General features: G+C 38.7%; 1 protein-coding gene and 1 long non-coding RNA gene across 8 annotated transcripts in view; one reads left to right on the plus strand and one right to left on the minus strand.

The window, feature by feature from the left end:
* WDR20 (WD repeat domain 20) overlaps positions 1-8,069 on the minus strand; it is an 88,271-nt gene extending 80,202 nt beyond the window's left edge. For all 6 annotated transcript variants that reach the window (XR_002321451.2, XR_002321454.2, XM_020971152.2 and 3 more), the window contains exon 1: positions 7,821-8,069. Coding sequence is in view for 4 of the 6 variants with exons in the window: in XM_020971152.2 (XP_020826811.1) it covers positions 7,821-8,069 (249 nt within the window). In the remaining 2 variants the exon portion in view is untranslated. The remainder of the gene's footprint in view (positions 1-7,820) is intronic.
* Positions 8,070-8,295: 226 nt separating this feature from the next.
* The window catches only part of LOC110197335 (uncharacterized), a 158,092-nt gene continuing 145,402 nt past the window's right edge, over positions 8,296-20,985 (plus strand). For both annotated transcript variants that reach the window (XR_013484847.1, XR_002321457.2), the window contains exon 1: positions 8,296-8,383. This is a non-coding gene — a long non-coding RNA (uncharacterized LOC110197335). The remainder of the gene's footprint in view (positions 8,384-20,985) is intronic.

Raw genomic sequence — 20,985 nt, forward strand, 5'->3', positions numbered from 1 at the left:
GGAGTCTGGAGGAGCCGAGTTCAAATCTAGCCTCAGACACTTGACACTTACTAGCTGTGTGACCCTGGGCAAGTCACTTAACCATTGCCTAGGGAAAAAAAAAGAATCCCAGGATACCACATAGACATAGACACACAGACACAGACACACACACACACACACACACACACACACACACACACACACACACACTCCCTCAAGGTCAAAGAACCCAAGATAGTTTTAATTTTTTTTTTCTGAGACTGCTTTAAATGATCCAGTGAACCTGCCTCAGACACATGCTAATACTGAAACAAAAAGTCTTTGAATCAAAAGTTACAGGGCATTTAGTAAAGTGAAAAAAAAAATGAAAAGAGGATAGAGATATTCCCTCATTGTTGTTCACCCCAATATAAAGAATTTCACAATTTATTAAGGAATAAATCATCCATATTATGGAAAAAGTGAGTAGGAGAGAGAAAAGGCAATCCTAGTACTTACAAATATCAACAGGATCCTTCACTGTCTTAGAATGACAGAATCCTAAAGGGACCTTAGAGGTTTCACCCAAAAAAGGAATTCCTCAACAATATCCTTAACAGGTAAGGGGACCATGTCTTCTCTGCTTGAACACTTCCAATGAAACACTTTCAACACAAGGAAGCTTACTAACTAAATAAGGCAGTTAGGTCTATTCTGGGGGCAATATCAACAGTGGGACTACTACATCTGCTGTCTATTCACTATCCTCAGATATGCCCTTCAGGGCTAAATGTGTAGCTGCTTTCATTCATTGTGAGTAGCTGAAATCACACTTCCTCACATAGAGCATACACCCATCATAACTGAAGAGATTGACAATGGGCTCAGATCTGAAAAAAGAGCAATAGGAAAGTTTATGATACACATGAGACATATATGTATCATAAACTTGTTTTTATGATGGATTAGTACAATAAGTTAGAACTTTTGAAGCACTTTAAGGTTTGCAAAGCACTTGTACATATTATCTCATTTGATCCTTAGAATAACCCTGTGAAGTATGCTATAATTTCTATTTTACAGATGAGGAAACTGAAGCTGAGAAACGTTAAGTGACTTACTCAGACAGCTAGTGTGTGTCTCCAGCAGAATTCAAACTCAATTCTTCCTGACTGCAACCTCTGTACTCTTTCCACTACCCATTTAGGTTCCTCAAACACCTACTAACAGAGTCATAGAATCTTAAAGTTGAAAAACTATCCAATTAAGCTTCCTACCCAAAGCAGGAATCACTAAAAAATACACATCTATTACCTAGATTATTTCAAAAACACTCATTCATGTTCCTTAGGATATTTTACACAATATTAGGAAATTGCCTCTACCAAAGAAGGCCCAGTAGAGTCTCTGCATTTTATAGTTTTAAAGTTGACCAGGGTCACACAGCCAATCTATGTCAGAGACCATACTTGAACCCAAGCTTTCCTGGCTCTAAGGCCAGCTCTCTATCTGCTCCATCATGTTGCCTCTATATACAGTACTGTGAATATTTAAAAGCTGAATCAAAACAGAAGAAGTTTCATTGTTGGCACTGTGCTGATTTACATACTATGTGCTAGGTTTACCATCATACATTAAATGCACAAAACGGTCATTCAAAGTTTAATTGTTCTGTTCCAAGTATGCCACTGTTTGATTTACAAAAGATTGCAAAGTTTATTAATATTTTTTCTAAAGCTTAAATCTTTTTTTTAAGTAAACATGCATATTTAATTTTTTTCCCTTTTTATTATTCTGATTTTGACAAACATTGACAAACATGACCATTTCCCTATACAAAGAAGAACAGGAAAAAATGCCAAAATGAATCCTTATTACAGACAGCTTGGCAGGTTTTTTGTATATTTTAAATTTAAATTTGTAGTTCTAACACTTGTCTATGTCCCCTCATCATGTTCCTTTTGCTTGCTCCTTTTAAATTTTTAAAGTTTATGCCTTAATGAAGTATAGTGTGCAATGGTACAAAAATCTGAGTATTTAACAAATATTTATTTAACAAACCTATTTTTATTCACAAATCTAATGTTTAGAGATACAAATTAAGCTAGAGAAATTTTCCCAAATCTAATATTCGCAAAGTTATGCTGTTAGCTATTCATCTGAACATTAATCTAGTAGGCAATATAGTATGATAGGAAACAGTATATAAAACTAGATAGTCTGAGACATGGTACTTGATTTACTTTTCATGAAATTCCATTATTTCATTCTCTCTCATTCTATAACTTTCAAGTTCAAACTCAATTTGCTATCTATCAATACTACAAAACGTAAGCCAATGAGACAAGTTATTATACATAACTGTTAAATTGTTTTAGGCACTGATCCAGTACCATGTTCAGTCTTAGTAGATAACTTTTTTTTTCTGAAGCAGCATAACAAATGCACATGAAAAAGCAGAAGTGCTGAGTACTATTTAAAAAAAATTAAAACATAGCTAATAAAAGAAAATATCTTTAATCAAAGTGGTTAATGTAATACTTATTCTGAAATAAGAAACTACTTTAGAGCTCAATTCAATACACTGATGAAAGATGCAAGCCCCTATCATTTGCTACAGTCTCTAGTTCTGGGGACCTATTTCCAATAAATATGCTTTGCTTTTGGCCTAAACAAAACAACTTGGGGAATTCTCAATTTTGTTTTCAGTTACACTTATCATTAAATTTTGCTCCTGTCTCACTACTTTTGAGTTTGAAATAACTCATCCAATTGTCAGTTTTTAAGGTAAATAAATATAAATGTAACTTATAGAGGAAAAAAAATAAAAATCCATATAAAAGTCACATGTATCTAAAATCAGTGACTGATTTTACCAATCAACAAGCATTTATTAAGTGCATACTACATGATAGGTACTATAGGACAGAAGTGACAGATTCCCTGCTACACAGGAAGATGTAAAAAGATATACAAAATAAATAGAAAATTTAAAAAATATATAAAATAAATACAAGACAGTTGTAGGAATGCAGACTAGCAGCTGGGGATGGATGAGTGGATGAAGAAAGGCTTTATGAAGAAAGTGATGCTTGGCCTCAAGGAAATGAGGGATTCTAAAAGGTCAACGTGAAGAAGGAGTGAAGTCTACGCATAGAGGGCGGTCAGTGCAATGTCAAGAAGATGGAAGATACGTGAAAACAGCAAGCAGGCCAATACAGCTGGACTGGAGAGTGTGGGAAGGAGAGTAAAATAAAAGGTGGTTAGAAAAGTAGGAAGGAGTCATGTTGTTCTGAGCTTTAACGACCAAACAGTGAAGTTTATAGATCTAAGAGGTAAATGAGAGTCCCTGAAGTTTATTTAAATAGGAGACAGTAACATGGTCAGATCTACTGATCAGGAAAATCACTCTGGAAGTCATATGTGAAGGATGAACTGGAAGAGGGAGAGGTTTCAGGCAGGGAGACCAAGTAAGATGCTATTGAGGCAATGAAAGCTAAAGGTGATGAAGGTATAGATTAGGGTAATGGTTGTGTGAGTGGAGAACAAGGAAAAACATGAGATGTTGCAGTGATAGAAATGACAAGATCTGGCAAGTGGTTGGATGTCAAAGATTAGTGGGGTCAAGCATGACTCCAAAGTTGCAAATCTAGGTGACAGAAACATAATGGTACTCTCAACAGTAATAGGAAAATTCAGAAGAGGGAGAGATCTGGGGGCAAAGATGGTGAATCCTGTTTTGAACACCTTCAGTTTGAGATACCTACAAGATAAACAGTTGCAGATGCACCACTGAAGGTCAGGAGACAGACTATGGCTGGATATATAGCTCTGCAAGTCATCTGCATTGAGACAATAATTGAATCCATGGGTGTAAATAAGTTTGTTAAAAGGCCATATACAGAAAAGAGGATCCAGGAAAGAGCCTTTGGAAAACATCCAGAGTTAGCATGCATAAAATGGATGATGGACCAGGGAAGGAGGGTTAGAGGGAAGAACCAGACAACTAAGAGAACTAGGAAAGAATAGTGTCATGAAAATTCAGGGTATCTTCAGCACCCAGCACGGTATCTAGAACATAGAAAGTGGTTAATAAATATTTGCTGATCAATTAAAAGGAGAGAGTATTCAGAAGGAAATGGAAGTCAATGGTATTAAATGATGTGGAGAGGTCAAGAAGGATGAGGAGAAGAAGCCATTAAATTTAGTTATTAAGGGATCTCTGGTAAATTCATAGACCAGCGTTAGTTGGGTAATGAAGTTAGAAACCAAACTGAAAAGGGTTTAGAAGAGAGTAAGCAGAGGCACCAAAATGACTTTTTCAAAGAATTTGGCTGAGAAAAAGAAGAGAGGGGTAGAACAACAGCTAGTAGGAATGGCTGGATTTAGTGGAAGTTTTCTAAGGATGGGTAAAACCGGGGCACTTTTGTGGGCTGTAGGGAGCCAGTCAGTAGTAGGAAGAGACTGAAGAACTTATTCTAAACCTGTAAAATAAGAGCCTGACCAACCCCTTCTCATCATGAAAATGATTTCTGGAGTTCAGCTGTGTTTTAATTCAATGACTAACACAAGGTTTGACTTGGTTTAAACATAAGGTTTTATTTGGTCAGTTAATCATGAAAATGTGCCAAAGTAATTCCTTACAATACACCATATGCCAGTTTCTTAGACACAAGAGCGGCAATATATCACCACCAAGATCTTCATAAACTCTGTTATTCATTAGTCAGTGTTTTAAGTATTCTAAAAAACCACACGTTCTACAAATTTATCTCAACTTGTTGAGTTAATCTATCAAAATTGAAAATTCTAGGTCTCAATGCTGTTCAATTTAGATTCCTTGTTACACAAGGGATGACTGTCCAAATAATTCACACCATCAAAAGTGGATTTTAAAACCATCATTATTACTTAACAGTAAAATAATGAAATTTTAATTTTCTAGCTTTTAAAGATATTCTTCAAGGTATTTCAAATTTTTTTTAAAACTGACCAAAAAAATTACTACTAGAATGAGAAGCAGATTGACACAGATGGAATAAAGAGTAGTGTAATGGCAAGTATGCTAGATCTGGAGTCAGGAGACTGGGATTCAAATCTTGCCTCAAATATTTACCAGCTATCTATTACATTTTTTTTTCTGAGGCAGTTGGGGTTAAGTGACTTGCCTAGGGTCACCCAGCTAGTATGAGTCAAGTGTTTGGTCTGAGGCTGGATTTGAACTCAGGTCCTCCTGACTTCAGGACTGGTTCTCTATCCACTGCACCACCCAGCTGCCCCCCCCAGCTATCTATTGCCGGGGCAAGTCACTATAGCTTGGAACTTGTGTCCCTATCTGTAAAATAGGGATATTATTCATACTCCACAACTCACAAGGTTGTTCTGAGGAAAGCACTTCATAAACTTTGAAAAAAAAAGACTACACAAATGTGAATAATTAGAAACATGTAATATGTTGCAAATTCAGACAATAAAAACAGAAATCTAAGTATTTTATGATGGATAGAAGAGACACAATGTATCTCACATAGGTATCCAAAGAGGACATTAAAGGGAAATATTGTAAATTAACCTCAAAGTATAAATATGATCATGTAGGCAAAGGAGGGATTTGGGGAGGAGAACATTTACATAGAGCTTACTATGTCCCAGGTCTGGAGCTAAGTGCTTTATTTATTTTTTTAACAAATTATCTCATCAGATCCTCAAAACAACTCTGAAAGGTAGGTGCTATGGTCATCTCCATTTTTACAATTCAGGAAACTGAGGCAAATTTAACTGAGGTTAAGTGACTCGTCTGGAATCACACAGCTGGTTAAGTGTCTGAGGCCCTATTTGAACTCACATCTTCCTATCACCACCCGCTTCTATTTTTTTGCAAATGCAACTCCTATTTTTTAAAAAGTCATTTAGAAGAAATTTTCAGTACAGTTTTGCTCTTTACTTTAGTATTACCATTTTATAAGAAAGGTTATTATCTCCCTTAACTTCCATTGCAAACATAATTCTTAGGCATGGGCTCTGTTTTATGATGTAAACCAGGACTGACCAGATCAAGTTTCCTATGAAAAAGCTTCAAAAAGAAAACTTGTGAAGTAAAAAAGGTAACACTTAGAGTAACAAGCTGGTTCAATTGGTTTTCAGTTTAGGTTAAAGTTAAGATTTTTTTCTTTTTGGTGTTTTATATCTAAAAAATACATTTTAGCAATTAAAACTTTGAAACTAATTTTATGGAAAACTGACCCTTTGAGTCCTAGTATCAAAATCAAGATGGCAGTTTCCTGTTTGACCATTATTCTTTATACTTGTAATTTTTCCATTTATCATCTCCGCAGACTTCACAGTATTTTAAACTTATTAATTCATTATTTACAACACATTCACAGCAACCAATCTTTTTTTATGGTAGAGGAGTTACAGGTGAACCGACCTGGCAAAGGTCACCCAACAAGTCAATGACAAAGCTAGGAACAGGACCACGATTATGTTTTCTTACTTCCCAACTTTAAAAGGAAAAGAAAAATTAAATGGCTTCTTTTCAATATTTTCAATCACATTTTTGACCACAATCACAAACACCACCAAAAACATTTCAAACAACCGCTTTAGAAACACACTCAGCATACCCACCACATGACCCTGCAATACTGAAATGAAAATACTGTACTTGCACATAATGTATTCGCAGAAAAATCTGTATTCTTTCTTATTCGTTACGTGCATATTTTAAGATACTAATAAAAATTAGCATTTATCATATTTGCTTGTTCATAATTTTTCGAAGATTATATGTAGAGAGTCCACTATTTTCTCTCTGCTAAGAGCAAATTCAAAGATCTATTTCAAAAGGTCAACAAGTATTTAGTAACAAATGAAATCTCTACCAAGTTGTTTTCTTAAAGGGAGAACATGCTTGAGGACGATTTCATGGTCGAAAGAATTACTGTTGTTTGCCATGAAAAGGAAAGGACCAAATGGACTAGCTTTTTAGACCTTCACGATTTAGGTCTGACTTCTCTGACAAGATTAGCTACAATAGTCTCACGCTGAACCCATATCACCAGTTGAAATAATGGAAAAGTAAGATGACTCGGTCCCTCAGTTTAAAACTTAGCCTATCCACATTCTAGAAACGTGAAAGATACAATCTTTCATGAGCTTGCCCAGGGAAAGATTCACTCCCGTGCGTTCTAGCGCAGGAGACGGCGACAGCTGCCCTCCCTCGAACTCTCTCTCGGAGATACAAAGTATTAACACCGAGCCACAGGCTGACTCCGGGGAAGTGCGGCAGCAGGTGGATCAGCCCCCTCGCGAACCCCCACCGGGCCGAGCAGCTCCTGTCGGACTTGAGGCTTCAGAACCTTGCCGCTGCCCGGCGCGGGTCCCACCTGACTCGCCACCCTCCCCCAGTCGCCCCTCGTCCCCGTCCTCTCGTGGGGAGCCCCCCAGCTCGTAGCCCCCGCCCCCTCGCCCCTTTCCCAGGGACTCCGCAGGCCGGGCCCCATGCTTGTCACCCAACCTGACAGACTCGGGGCGGAGAAGGGTGGGGTGACGAGAGGCAGCCACCTGGGACGGGGGGGGGTGGCCTCCCCGGACGGGTTGAGGCTTCCTCTCCCCCGTCAGACCGCCCAGGTCCTCCCGCGCCACACGCCCCCTCCGTCTCCCTCCTTCCCCCAGCTCAGGAGCTGAGGTGAGAACTCTCAAGTGGAGTTGCCGGCCCACTCCGAAGTGAAGCGGCCACCGCCTCCTCCCCGGGTCGGGTCACGTCAGCCGGTCCCGTCCCGTTCCCTGCAGCCCGTGCCGATGTCGCTGCCCCTGCCCCCGCCCCCAGCGGGCCCCGGCGCCGCCCGGGTCGGTACCTTGCGGACCCCCTTGTAGATGTAGAAGTAGAGCTCCCGGCCCACATTGAAGCAGAGGCGGTCGCCGTTGCCAGACTGGTCGTTAAGGTTGACGAAGGAGACGCGCACGGGGTTGGACCCCTGCGAGTTGAAGGGCACCCGGTTGGGCCGACTGTACTCCGAATGCGGCAGCAGCTTGTAAAGACCTTCCCGGGTGGTGAACTGGGTCTTAATCTCGTTCATCTCCTTCCCTCCTCCCTCCGTCGCCATCTTGGAAAGCAGCGTTCATCCTGCCCCAAGTGCCCGGATCACACCCACTGCGCAGGCGCCGTCCCTAGCTTTCCCAGAGGCCACCCCCTCCCCCTCCTCTTTCACCCCGCCTTCCTTCTCACCCTTCCACTCGGGTCTCTCCCAACCGAGTGCAGCGGCGACGGGAAGGAGGGAGGGCTTGTTTACAGTTTGTTTGCGCAGGCGCGACCACCTCCTGGGCTCAACTAGATATCCACTGGCAGTCCCAGGCTCAGTCGCAGACTCCGGCCCCTGCATCTGGGTCCTAGAGAGCCATTGCGACCGCCGCCGGCTAGGTGAGGGGCGCGGGGGGGGGCCGAGTCCTCCATGGTAGGCCGTCCCAGGGTGTGGGAACCGCCGAGGTCACCTCAGAGCGAGCCAGGCCGGGCTGAGGGGAAAGGGGGCGGGGGGCGGGGTCCCGTGCCTGCGAGGACGGAAGCCGTGAGGGGGCAGGAGCGAGGGAGGTCGCCTGAGCCCGGCCCTTGACTGCCCAGGAGGGGACCGGGAGCCTGGGGGTGCTTCTTGGCTGCCCCGTGTAGAGAGGCGAGCGCCCTGGATTTGGAGTCAAGAACCCTGGGGTGCAGCTCCTGGACTGCGCAGTACTTGGGTGACCTTTCGACCCAGTCACTTTTCAGTCTGGGTCAGGTGAGATGCTCCCTGAGGGAAGACACCTCGGCCACCTCTTGGTCCAGCCCCCTTAGCTTAATTCCAAGCCTTTAAAACATTTTTTTTCCCTCTGGGCTGGACGTGCTCCGATTTTATTGCTGTAAAGAATTCCTGATGAGGACACTCCCTCTACCCCTATGCGAATCAGCAATTGTTCTGTAACTTATTAAATAGTTGCCTGTGGCACTGTCAGTTTAAATGACTTGGCAGGGTCACACAACTAGTAGGGGTCAGAGAGGGACTTAAGCCCAGATCTTTTTTTACCATGTTTCGTTTCTTGCTTTTCTATATGCTTGGCATATAGAAGGTGCTTAATAAATGCTTGTTGCTTGCTAATTGCCTTTCAGCCTATACATTCTATTAATAGAAGTGTCTGATAAAAAGAGCTGGCATTTATGTCGATCTTTAAGGCTTGCAAAGTGATTTACATATATTATCTCATTCTCACAACCCTGGGAGATAGGTGCCATCTTATCCCCATTTTACAGATGGGGAAACTGAAGCAGAGATTGTGACCTCCTTAAAGTCATGCAGCTAGTAAGTGTTTGAGATAGGATTTGGACTGAGATTTTCCTGACTCCATATCCAGGTCTCTAACCATTACACATCTAGTTTCCTCAAGTCTTCCTCTACAACAGGGGTTTTTTGTGTGATAGTCCCCCTTGGCAGCCTGATGACACCTATGGACCCCTTCTCAGAATATTTTTTAGTGCATAAAATAAAATACATAAGATAATAAAGGAAACCAATTATATTGAAATACAGTTATCAAAACAATTTTTTTTAAAAGAAAAAAATGTGTTTGGGCCCCAAGGTAAGAATCTCTGGGAAAGAGGGAAATGACAATCCTGTCATCCCTTGGTCAAATACCTGGAATACAGTGTTTGTGAACCCTCATAAGTGTTTGGACACTATATTTGAGGAAAAAACATTGAAAAGCTGGCTCTTGTCTTGAAATGGCCAAGTAAAATGGGAAGGGAACTGCAAATTATGTTAGAGGAACTGTGGTTGGACCAATTAAGGATACATAGACTGGAGACAATTTTAGCTATTTAATGGGGAAGAGCTGGCATTTGGGAAATTTACTCAGTGGTTTCTTTAAATCACCCCAAACTGCTCCCCCAAACAAAGGCCCATCTCTTTAACATAAACATTTTGGCTGTGAGGCATGAAATATCATTCTGAAGAATTAAAGTTGAAGGTCATCTCAAGGGATACTTTTGGTGGTCCTAAATAGGATACATATTACCACTGAGAACTGGCATAAATTTTATTGGAGAAATGTATAACTATAAAAGTGTGTAGACAAATCACCTAGCAAGAACAAAGAATTTAGGGGAAAACATACTCTGCCTGCCTCCCAGCTTCATTGGTTGGACTGTCTGAAGGATTTGGTTGAGAATCATTCAGTTGACAGTTTTGCCTTCTACCTGAAAGTTGATATGACTTGTTAACACGTTAGAGACTTCTTAACGCATTAGAGAAAGGTGAAAAAATGAACTGGGTGCTCAGTTCCTGAAGGCTTTATTATTACCCTAGATTAATAGTATTCACTTGAATTAAATAAACCTCTAAATAAACCATTAAATCGTCTAATAGTTGTTCATCATTAGTAAGGAGAGATACTTTTATTTGTAGAGGAATGTATATAACTATAACCATGGATGTTGTCAATCAAATATAAAAAGTGATTTCCATTAGAGACACTGACAGTGAATAGAAAGCAGGCCTTGGAGTCCAGAAGATCTGGATTCAACTTTGATATAGGTTGGCTTTGTGACCCTAGACAAGTTACTACATGTTTCCATGCTGTCTCCTCCATAAGATTGTGAGCTCCTTGAGAGTAGGGACTATCTTTTGCCTTTCTTTAAATCCCCAGCACTTCGCACAGTTCTTGGAACATAGTAGGTTTTTAATAAACGCTTGATAACTTGGACTTAACTTCTCAGTACACCAGGCACCTAAGCCTATAAGCTGCCAAGCAGTTACCTATCTATAGTCAATCAATAAGTATTTATTAAATGCTTACTCTGCCAGGACTGAAGTGGATGCTGGAAATACAAAGACATAAATAAAATAGTCCTGATTCTTAAGGAGCTTACATTCTCTATAAGGGACATAAGGTATACATATAATATATACAAAATAAATACAAGGTAATTTTGAAGAAAAAGCACCAGTGGCTGTGGGAATCAGGAACGGCTTCATATGGTGGTATTTGAGTTGATCTATTCTAAGAGGAAAGAGGTGAGCAGCGAGTGCATTCCAGGAATGCAGGTGTGGAACAGCCCATGGGAAAGTACAGAGTCAGAAGATGAAATGTTGTATTTGGGCAAAAGAGCTCAAAGCAAGGCCAATTTCACTGGACTATAGAGTACACAGAGCTCCCTTTCATATATATATTAGTGTATAATAAGGCTGGAAAAGTAGATTGGAGGCAGGTTGTGAAGCATTTTAAACACAAAACAGAGCAATTTATTTTTTAGCCTGGGACAGTAGGAAGCTACTAGAGTTTATTGAGCAAGGAAATAACGTAGTCATACCTTACTTCAGTAATGTCACTTTAACAGTTGTGTGAAAGAGCAAGGAGACCAATTTAAAATGCAATAGTCTAAGTGAATGGTGATGAGGCCCTAAACTAGGGTGGTTGTGGAGTGGAAAGAAGGAGATGAATGGGAGAGATGGAGAGATAGAATTGACAAGACTTGGCCACTCATTAGATATGTGGGGTGAGGAAGAGTGAGGAGGCAGAGATGACTCAGAGGTTGCAAATGCTTGTGACTGGAAGTATGGTAGTACGTTCAACAGAAATAGAGGTTTGAAAGAGCGGGTTTGGTGCAGGGAGGAGATAATGACTTCTGAATTTGAGAGGCCTGTAGATATCCACTTGGAAAAATATGCAAAAACCTGTTGATGGTGCAGGTCTGGAGTTGAGGAGACTATGTAGCTAGATACATACATCTAGGAATCATCTGTGTAGACATAAGAATTGAACCAACGGGAGATGATGAGTTCTCAGAGATTATAGATTGAGAAATGAAGAGAGCCCAGTACAGTCTTGGAATATACCCAGAGTTAAGGGGCTAAGGGAATGATGATCCAGCAAAGAATGAAAAGTAGTAGTCCGATAAGAGAACCAAGAGAGAGTAGTGTCACAAAAATAGAGAGGAAAAAGTGTGTATGAGGAGGGAATGGTCAGCATTGTCACGTGCAGCAGACAGGTCCAGAAGGATGGCAGTTAAAAACAAGGCCATCTGATTTGTTGATTAAGAAATCACTGTTAACTTTAGATGGAACAGTTTCAGTTGAAAGGAAGTTGTGTTTTGTTTTTTCCAAGAAAGAATACTATATACCTATTTTATTTATAAGTAAGATTGATTATAAGTAGTCATTTCAACATTTGCAAATACAGTCCTTTATTCTTTTAGATTTTTTTGAATGATTTTGTAGTGTTATTAACATTTTTTTTAGCTAGTTTTCTTGGAATTTGTTACTGAGCACTTTTGAAAGATTCAAGTAGTACAGAATGGAAGAAAATGCCAGTAGTTGTTGGAAAATCTTTATTTGAAAAGCTAGTTTGAAGTGAAGTGAGCAGAACCAGGAGAACATTGTACATGGTAACAGCAATATTGTAAGCATGATAAACTATAAAATACTTAGCTGCTTTGATCAAGACAATTCTCCAAGACAATTCCAAAGGACCCATAATGAAAAATATTATGCACCTCCAGAGAGAGAACTGATGAACTCTGAATACAGATTGAAACACACTTTTTTTTAAACTTTTTTTTTAGCTTTTTTGTGTTTTCTTTTGCAACATGGATCATATGGAAATATGTTTTACATGACTTCCTATGTATAATCAATATCATATTGTTTGATTATAGAAGGTATTTTTTACAGAGTTTCCTACTTTGATGAAATCACAGGTCAAGGTTTAAAAAAATCCATTAATATATAAATTCATATCTGCATTTCTTTTGTAACTTTGGAATTAGTAAATTTCCAGAGTAAAGGCACTTGGAAACAAATTCAGTTAGAATTCCCATGGGAAAAGAATGGTTTTATATGATTAGATAAAGTGGACCTTGAAGAGCTTACCTATGTACAGAACACAGTTATAGTTACAGGGAAAATACAAAAGTAAAAAATAAATGGCCTTTGCCCTCATGAAGCTTATAATTTAATAAGATGAATGTGATGACAGTTGTAATGAAAAAATGGAACATCACTTCATAGCTGCAGTACAAAGATAGTGTTATGCTATGAATGCCTTCTCTTTATGATTTTATGAGCAAATATTATGAGGGATGTGATGTGATTTCTAGAAAGCCCAAAGCATAAACACCTTGGCATAATCCAAAGTAAATACGTGTCGGTGAAAATTATAGAATTGTATCATTTGCACAGCATTTGACCAATATCCTGTGGATATTACAAGAAAAACACTAAAGTAAAATCCTATTTGCAAAATCAAGGGATTGGAATAAATGATCTTTAAGGTTCATTCCAGCTCCAAAATCCTATGATCCTCTGAATCAGAGTCCTCAGGTAGCTAGAATTTTTTATTACTCTGTTTTAGTTTTAGAAAAAAGACATGACAACAAAACAAGTAAATTCTTAGCACTTAACTATTTTAGAGTATATTCTTGAATCACCATATCCAGCCTGATCACTTTTGGCTACAGACATAATTTAAACATTTTAAAATTTTGTTTTAATATGCTAAGATTGACAAATACCAACAAATGTGAACATTTCCCAATACAAAGAACAGAAGAATGATTGCAGATAGCATTGCAGATCTCCATCACTTATAGCTGACCCCTTTTATTCTTTAAAGTATACAATAAATTCAGCCTGTTGGTTCAAAGCTGTCGTGTTTGTCTGTTTCCTTTTGAACTGTCTTTCCTTTGTGTCTATATTTTTAAATGCTCTGGTGACTTTCTTAGCCTCCTTTTTTTTTCTTCTTTGCATCTTTATCCTATGCCACCACTCCCCTTCTTCTTTCTTCACTTCTAAAATAGAAAGTCTCTCCCTTATAATAACTGAGCATCATTAAGCAATACGAATCTTCACATTGGCAGTGTCTAAAAAGGTATGTCTTATTCTGTACCTGTAGTCCATCACCTCCTGTTTAAGAGGTGAGAAGCGTGTTTCATCTTCACTCTCCTGAATTGTGATTGGTCGTTGCATTAATTAGAATTCTTAAGTATTTCAAAGCTGTTTTTCTTTACCAGGTGTATTCATGTAAATTCTGATTTCTGCTTAGTTAACTTTGTATCAGTTCGTACAAACAGTCCTACGTTTCTGTGAATCTGTCCTTTTTATCATTTCTTATGACAATAGTATTCCATCCTATTACTATACTATAGTTTGTTCCATTCCCCAGTTAATGGGCACCTTGTTGGTTTCCATTTCTTAAATATAGCAAATAGTGCTGCTATTAATATTTTTGTGCATATGGATCCTTTTCCTTTTTTTTGTATTTCTTTGGGATATAATCTTAGTAGCTACACCATTGGGTCAAAGGGTATAAAGTTGAGTGACTAAGATGATTCCAAATTCCTGTCCACAATGACTGTACCAATTCCCGGTTCTAACAACAGTGCATTTGCATACCTCTCTTTGTGTACATTCCTTCCAACAATTGTCATTTTTCTGTTTTTGTCACTTTTGCAGTCTGATAGATGTGAAGCCAACAGTCTGTCAACTTCCACGATAATTCATATTTGAATCATCCAAAAATGATTCAGTTATATTTATAATATTGTTACTAGTTCAAGAAACTAGTAGCAAAATAATTTTTCAAAAACAAAGGATGACAAACGATTCTCTGATTAACCCTCAATTAACTAGAAATTCAATTATTCAGAACCCTCAAAAGGGATTTATAATACTACAGCCCTGCATCCTTTCCCTGTAAAACTTTCTTAATGATCTGTTCTCTGAGTTCTTCCCCCGTGAAATCTCAAATACTTGATTCAATTCAATAAACATTCATTAAGTGTCTACTATTTGCCAGGTGCTGTGCTAAGCTCTGAGGATACAAATAGTAAGACGGTGCTTGCTCTCAAGGAGATTACAATCTAATGGGGGAAGACAGTGTACAAAAGGAAGCTGGGAAAGGGGAAGGGGCACAAGGGGGTATTTGGCACTGGGGCATGATGTTCCCTGGAGTCCAAACCAAGGAGAGCCGTTAATGAGAGTGAAGTGTTAACTGTGAAATTCAGGTCCTGGCCCTTTACAGAGGCGTGCTTTGGAGGGAATTTAATGCTTTGTCCTTTAGCACTCCAATCAGGAGAGGGAACTGAGAGAATTAAGGTTGAGGGTCTAAAGCTGAATCACTCAGCGTGATGAGGGATTTCAGTTGATCAGCTTATCCTACAAATCAGGGAGTTTGGAAGAGTGGATTTGGAAGGGAAGTTAATGTAATAAGATATGTCATGTATGCTGCAACTGATTCTGATCCCTGCCCTCTCATGAGACTCACTCTATGCCACCCAAAATAAACTTCTTTGGAGTCTAAGCCAAGCAGAGTTCCTCTCATAGTTTTGATCATCACTTCTGTGTGGATGACTTCTGAAATATGCACCTTCATCCTTAACCTCTCATTTGAGCTTCAGTTGCTTAGCACCTCAAATTCAACACACGTAAAACAAAAAATTTCCCCTAAAAACCAGCTTCTCTGGGTTTCCCTTTTTTGGTCAGTGACTGCTAACCATCCAATATGTAGTTAGAATAATGTCAAAGAAGATAGTTCTTGTTTGTGTCATTGTTTAAGGTCTAGACTGTGTCATCCACACAGTAATCTATGCTCTGTGTGGGTGCTCTCCAAAGTGTGTGCTGATGACTTAATCCCAGTGGGTTTGAGATCAGCCATTTGATGAGTGGAAAGATGGCTCACATCATACTTTTCCCATGATAGCCAATGTTGGAGTTGTCTCCAACATGGAACTTGCCCTTATTCTACAACATTCCCTTATACCAACCCCTCCCTCCATTGTGCAAGTTCCCAACCTTCCCCCTCAGCACTTATAATCTGTTACCCAGGCAACCTCAGCAGCCACTGTGCAGGTACTACTGGGAAAATCACCCCCCCCCCATTACTTCATGGCTGCAGGAGATAACGCCTGGACACTGGAGATTGAAGGAGTCTGACTGGGGCAATGACTAGTAAGAATTTTTTCTCCTGTTGTGTTCCATTTGTGTTTCATAATGTACATAGTATTAATAGAATAATACATGTCAAGGTTTGGAGATCATATTTGCCAAGTCTCATTCACACAATGTGTCTGGCACTTGTCTCCTCCTCTTCCTTCCTATTGTGACTATCCTAGTCCAGACCTTTTTCACCTTATATTTGAATTATTACTGTAGTCTTCCTATTTTCATTATCTTGTACTTTTTAATCCATTTTACTAGTGATGGGAAAATTAATATTCAAAAAATTCTACTTTGTATTGTATACATAACAACTCTAATAATTAAGGTCCTTCACAATTGGACAGTTACTTTTAAAAAAATTAAATTTTTATTTTAATTTATGAAATAAAATAAGCATTTCCATAACAGTAGAATTTTTTAAAAGATCGTTGCACATGAACCTGCAAATCTATTATGTACAACTTGCTGTTCCTTTTAAATACCTGATAAAGTTACCATGTAACTTTCTTTTTTTTTTCTTTCCTTCCCTCCACCCTAGAGATGGCTAGCTTTAGACACAAATGTGTGTGTGTGTGTATATGTATGTAGAATCATTCTATATATACTTCTATTTATCAGTTCTTTGTTTGGATACAGATAGCATCTACTTTTATTTCTTGAAGTCTTAACTTCTACTACTCCCATACACAAACTCCCGAAGTGAAAGTTTTTAAGAGCACTTTGCCCACAGCCATGTGATATGAAATGCAAGTATTATTATCCATTTTACAGAATAAAAACATGATAAGACCAAGAAATGAAGTAGCTTGACCAATTTGAACCTAAATATTAATCCATTGTTCTTTCTACCACATTATAGACTAGTTTTCCTGCTTTTGACTCTTCATTTTCTCTGTCTCTGGTGATCCCATTTATCTTTTGCCTTTTTCTAAAGGGACTGAACCTGTCCCACCTCCTTCATAAAGCCTTACCCTGCTTACTATTCTATAAGATCACATGCTCCTCTAGACTCTGTAGCCGTTATTGTAGGTACAACTCATTTGGCACTTAGCCTATAAAGACAAAGCTCTTTTGTTTTATAATATTTTCCATTTATCTTTTCATGTACCTATCTTATATCCTTAGCAAGAAGCACTCTTTTTGAGTTTAAGGATCTCTTTGTAACCCCAGTGACTATTAGCATTCCTTGTATGTTTTAAGTGCTTAGAACTTTTGTGAATGATGTTCTTAAGTGGATAATCACGTATATAACATATTACCATTTAATAAAGGAACCAAGTGAAGGGCACATTCCTCATTTCAAGTTTAGAGACTGATGTTATTTAAAAGAAAGAAATTTCATTAAGGTATTTACAATAATGTCAGGGGAAAAAACTGTGAAATAACTTTTAAAGTGGCTAGATATTCTCCTCATACCTCACTGTGGCATAGAAGTGACCTAGGCTCTAGCAGGTCACAGCTGGAAAGGTTCCAAGCTTAGATCCAGTAACTAACTGTGTCTGCCCTCTTAGGACCAGCCCAGATTCGGAAAGGTTCAGCATCACAAGACTGGACACCAAATGATGTATCTTTTTTAGCTACAGCAACTCATGAAGACTGTCTGTTAAGGCCTAGAGGCAATTGTGATTTGCTACTATGGAGTAGCAAAGAAGCTATAGAAAGGGAGGTATTCCAACGATTATGACAATGTAAGTAGAAAAAAAGAACAAGAAAACTGAAACCGAATGCTGGAGAATTATAAAGGTCAAGCTTGGCCACAAAGAAGAGATGTGGGAATGCATATAATGACCTCCCTTCTTTGCAGAACTTGGATAATTCCAGGCTTAGTTATGTATTGATTAGTTTTGATGAACTGGGGTTGGTTTTTTCTTCTTTTTGTATTCTTTATTATTAGGAATAGCTCTCTGGGGAAGGGTGGGAGAAGGAATATATCGGAAAATTAAGATGATGTAAAAATATATCCAAAAAAAAGTTTTAGGGGATGTATAAATTCCAAAAGACCCATGATGATTTAAAAATGCCGTCCACCTCCAGAGAGAGAGAACTGTTGAACTCTAAGTATAGTTTGAAGCATATTTTTTAAACTTTATTTTTCTTATTTTGCATGTGTTTTCTTTCACAACATGGCTAATATGGAAATATGTTTTGCATTACTTCCCATATATAATCAATATATCATATTGCTTGCCTCCTCAGTGGGTGGTGGAGGGATGAGAGAATTTGGAACTCAGAATTTTTTTAAATTAATGTTAAAAAAATTTGCGTGTGATTGGGAAAGATTTAACAAAATAAATAAAGTGAATTTTTAAAAAAGATCTTTAGGATCAGTCTCTTTGCTTCTAAGTTCTGAACTCTTAATTGATTCATTATGTAGGCTAACCAACTTTTCAGATTCATTTTGCTAGATGAGGTTATTTTTCTATCATGATGATTCAGTGCATGGGAAACCATGCAACATGTCGCGTAGCAGCTTGAGGGCACAGCATCTGAATTCTAATCCTATTTCTCTCACTTATAACCTGTATGATCCTTTTGTTTGTTTGCTTAAGACAGCGTTTTGTATCTCAAGCTGGATGTACACTGGCCACTCACAGGCCCAACCCCACTGCTGATCAGCAGGGAAACTTTTACCTGGGCCAGTTCACCCCTCCTTAGGCACCCTTAGTGATCCCCTGCTCCCAGGGACTTACCGTGTTGAGGCCAGCTTGAGTATGGACCCCTGTTGGTTTTAGCCTGACTGCAGCTCAGAACTCCCAAACTCAAGGGATCCAGCTTGAGCCTTCCCAGCAGCAGAGACTAGAGAGATGTGTGTACATAACTGATGTGATCCTGAACAAGTCACCTCATTTCTCTGGCCTTCAGTTTCCTTATCTGTAAAATGAAGGGATTAAACTACATGGCTTCCAGGCTCCCTTTCAGTCCTAGATCTATAATTCTGTGATCATCAATATTGTAATGCTGCTCCACACATTTTGCCATACATTACAGTGTGTCTTCAAAACAGTGTTTGGGCATGTTTATTTTTTGTTCTAGATTCATTGAGTCAGCACTTGACAAATCATCACTTGCTAAATGATGCCAAATTTGTGAATACAGGATCTTGAATAAGGCCCAGAATTTTAGAGTTGGATGAGACCTTAGCAACTAATCTAGTCCTCTTATTTTACAGAAGAAGAAACTGAAGCTCAGATGGTCTGATTTGCTCAAGATTAGTCACCATCTTTGTGAACGCCTTTATTTCCATCCTTTGGCCCTAAAGTGACCTTGTTAGTCTTGATCCCAGAATTACTGGTCTGGGTTCAGGGAAGAAAGAGGGATCCTTACTTAACTAAAAACATTGCAAATCCAAATAAACCACACCAAGTCATCTGATTTTTTTTCTTAATCACCTAGTAGCCTTTGTTACTTTTGTCATAGTGTGGAAGTGACCCTGAATTCTCAAAGGCTATGCTAGTGGAGCACAAATTCAAGCAGGTCCTACCCACAACCAGAAGAGATTTTATTGTCCAAAGACCAGGCCATCTATATCATCTGATTATATTTTTGGTCATAGCAAGTTGTGAAGACCATCTGGTAAGTGTTAGGGAAGCTGTGATCTAGATCTGTGACGCTTCAAGCTTTACCAAATAGCTACAATATCTAATAACATAAGTTCTAAAACTTAGGCACTTTTCAGACGCTGTGATGGCAGGGACCACTCTTCATATAATCTGTAGTGCCTTGCATATAACGGGCACTTAATAAACATTTATTGAATGAATAAAATGCAGATTCCTTTTTCTTTTGAAAATAATTACGTCAGGGGCAGCTAAGTGGCGCACTGGATAGAGCACCGGCCCTGAAGTCAGGAGGACCTGAATTCAAATCTGGCCTCAGACCAAACACTTGACACTAGCAGTGTGACCCTGGGCAAGTCACTTAATCCCAATTGCCAAAAAAAAAAAACCTTCAAATTTGCATGCACTAAGGTAGAGCCAGCCAGAAAAATAATAAATACAGTAATGACAATATAACATAAAGAAAAGTATCACTAGAAGGAAGCCAAACCGAGTAACTAAAACACACACACAAAAAACCCCCAAAACATAATTATGTGGGAGAACAGATAATAGAATATGCCTCCCTCCTTTCTGCAGATAAAGGTTCAGGACTACTAGAGCAGAATGTTGTATGTATTTTTATGGGAGATCACTGTATAGGGTATCTGCTTAAATGTTTTTCTTTCCAAGGAAAAGTTCAATCCTGGAATAGTGAGAGAATATTTCCAGAAATGACTATAGTTTTTAAAAACCAATCATCAAAACTTACTTTAAGAAGAAAAAAAGAAAACAAGCCCTTCTAGGAATGAAAGAATAATTGGTTTTGAGAATCAAAACACTTGCTGTACGCTAAATATCTGTTTAAAAGCCCTCATTCTTCACAGACGGGAAGATGATCTATTTGTGATATTATTCTTCATGGCCCTTACATTTTTCAGGGAAATATCAAATGCTAAGCTACTTGTATTATAGTTTTAGAAATAGAGATAAATTCAACAAAACAATAACATGATATCTTCAGTAGATAAAACAAATGACAGGATTAGCGACTCAACAGACATTTATTAAGCACTTACTATATACCAGGTTTTGTACTAGACATTTAGGGATACAAGTACAAAGAATAAAATAAGCCCTAGCCCCGAGAAATTTACATTCTTTTTTTTTTAATATAAATTTGTTTATTTTTTAGTTTTCAACATTCACTTCCACAAGTTTTTGAGTTCCAAATTTTCACCCATCTCCCCCGTCCCCCCACCCCAAGATGTCGTGCATTCTGAATATCCCTTCCCCTAGTCTGTCCTCTCTTCTATCTTTCTCCCCTTCTCTTATCCCCTTCCCCTTCTATTTTCCTGTAGGGCAGGACAGACTTCTGTACTCCATTTCCTATAAGAAATGTACATTCTAAAGGGAGATAAATACACATAGAAATATATACATGTGTATGTACATACACATATATGTAATATGTAGACACATAAATACATATACATATGTAGCAAATAAATATAAATTATACAAAGAAC

Source organism: Phascolarctos cinereus, unplaced genomic scaffold, assembly GCF_003287225.1.
Source record: "Phascolarctos cinereus isolate Bilbo 61053 unplaced genomic scaffold, phaCin_HiC Scaffold_2;HRSCAF=192, whole genome shotgun sequence".
Classification (NCBI taxonomy): domain Eukaryota; kingdom Metazoa; phylum Chordata; class Mammalia; order Diprotodontia; family Phascolarctidae; genus Phascolarctos; species Phascolarctos cinereus.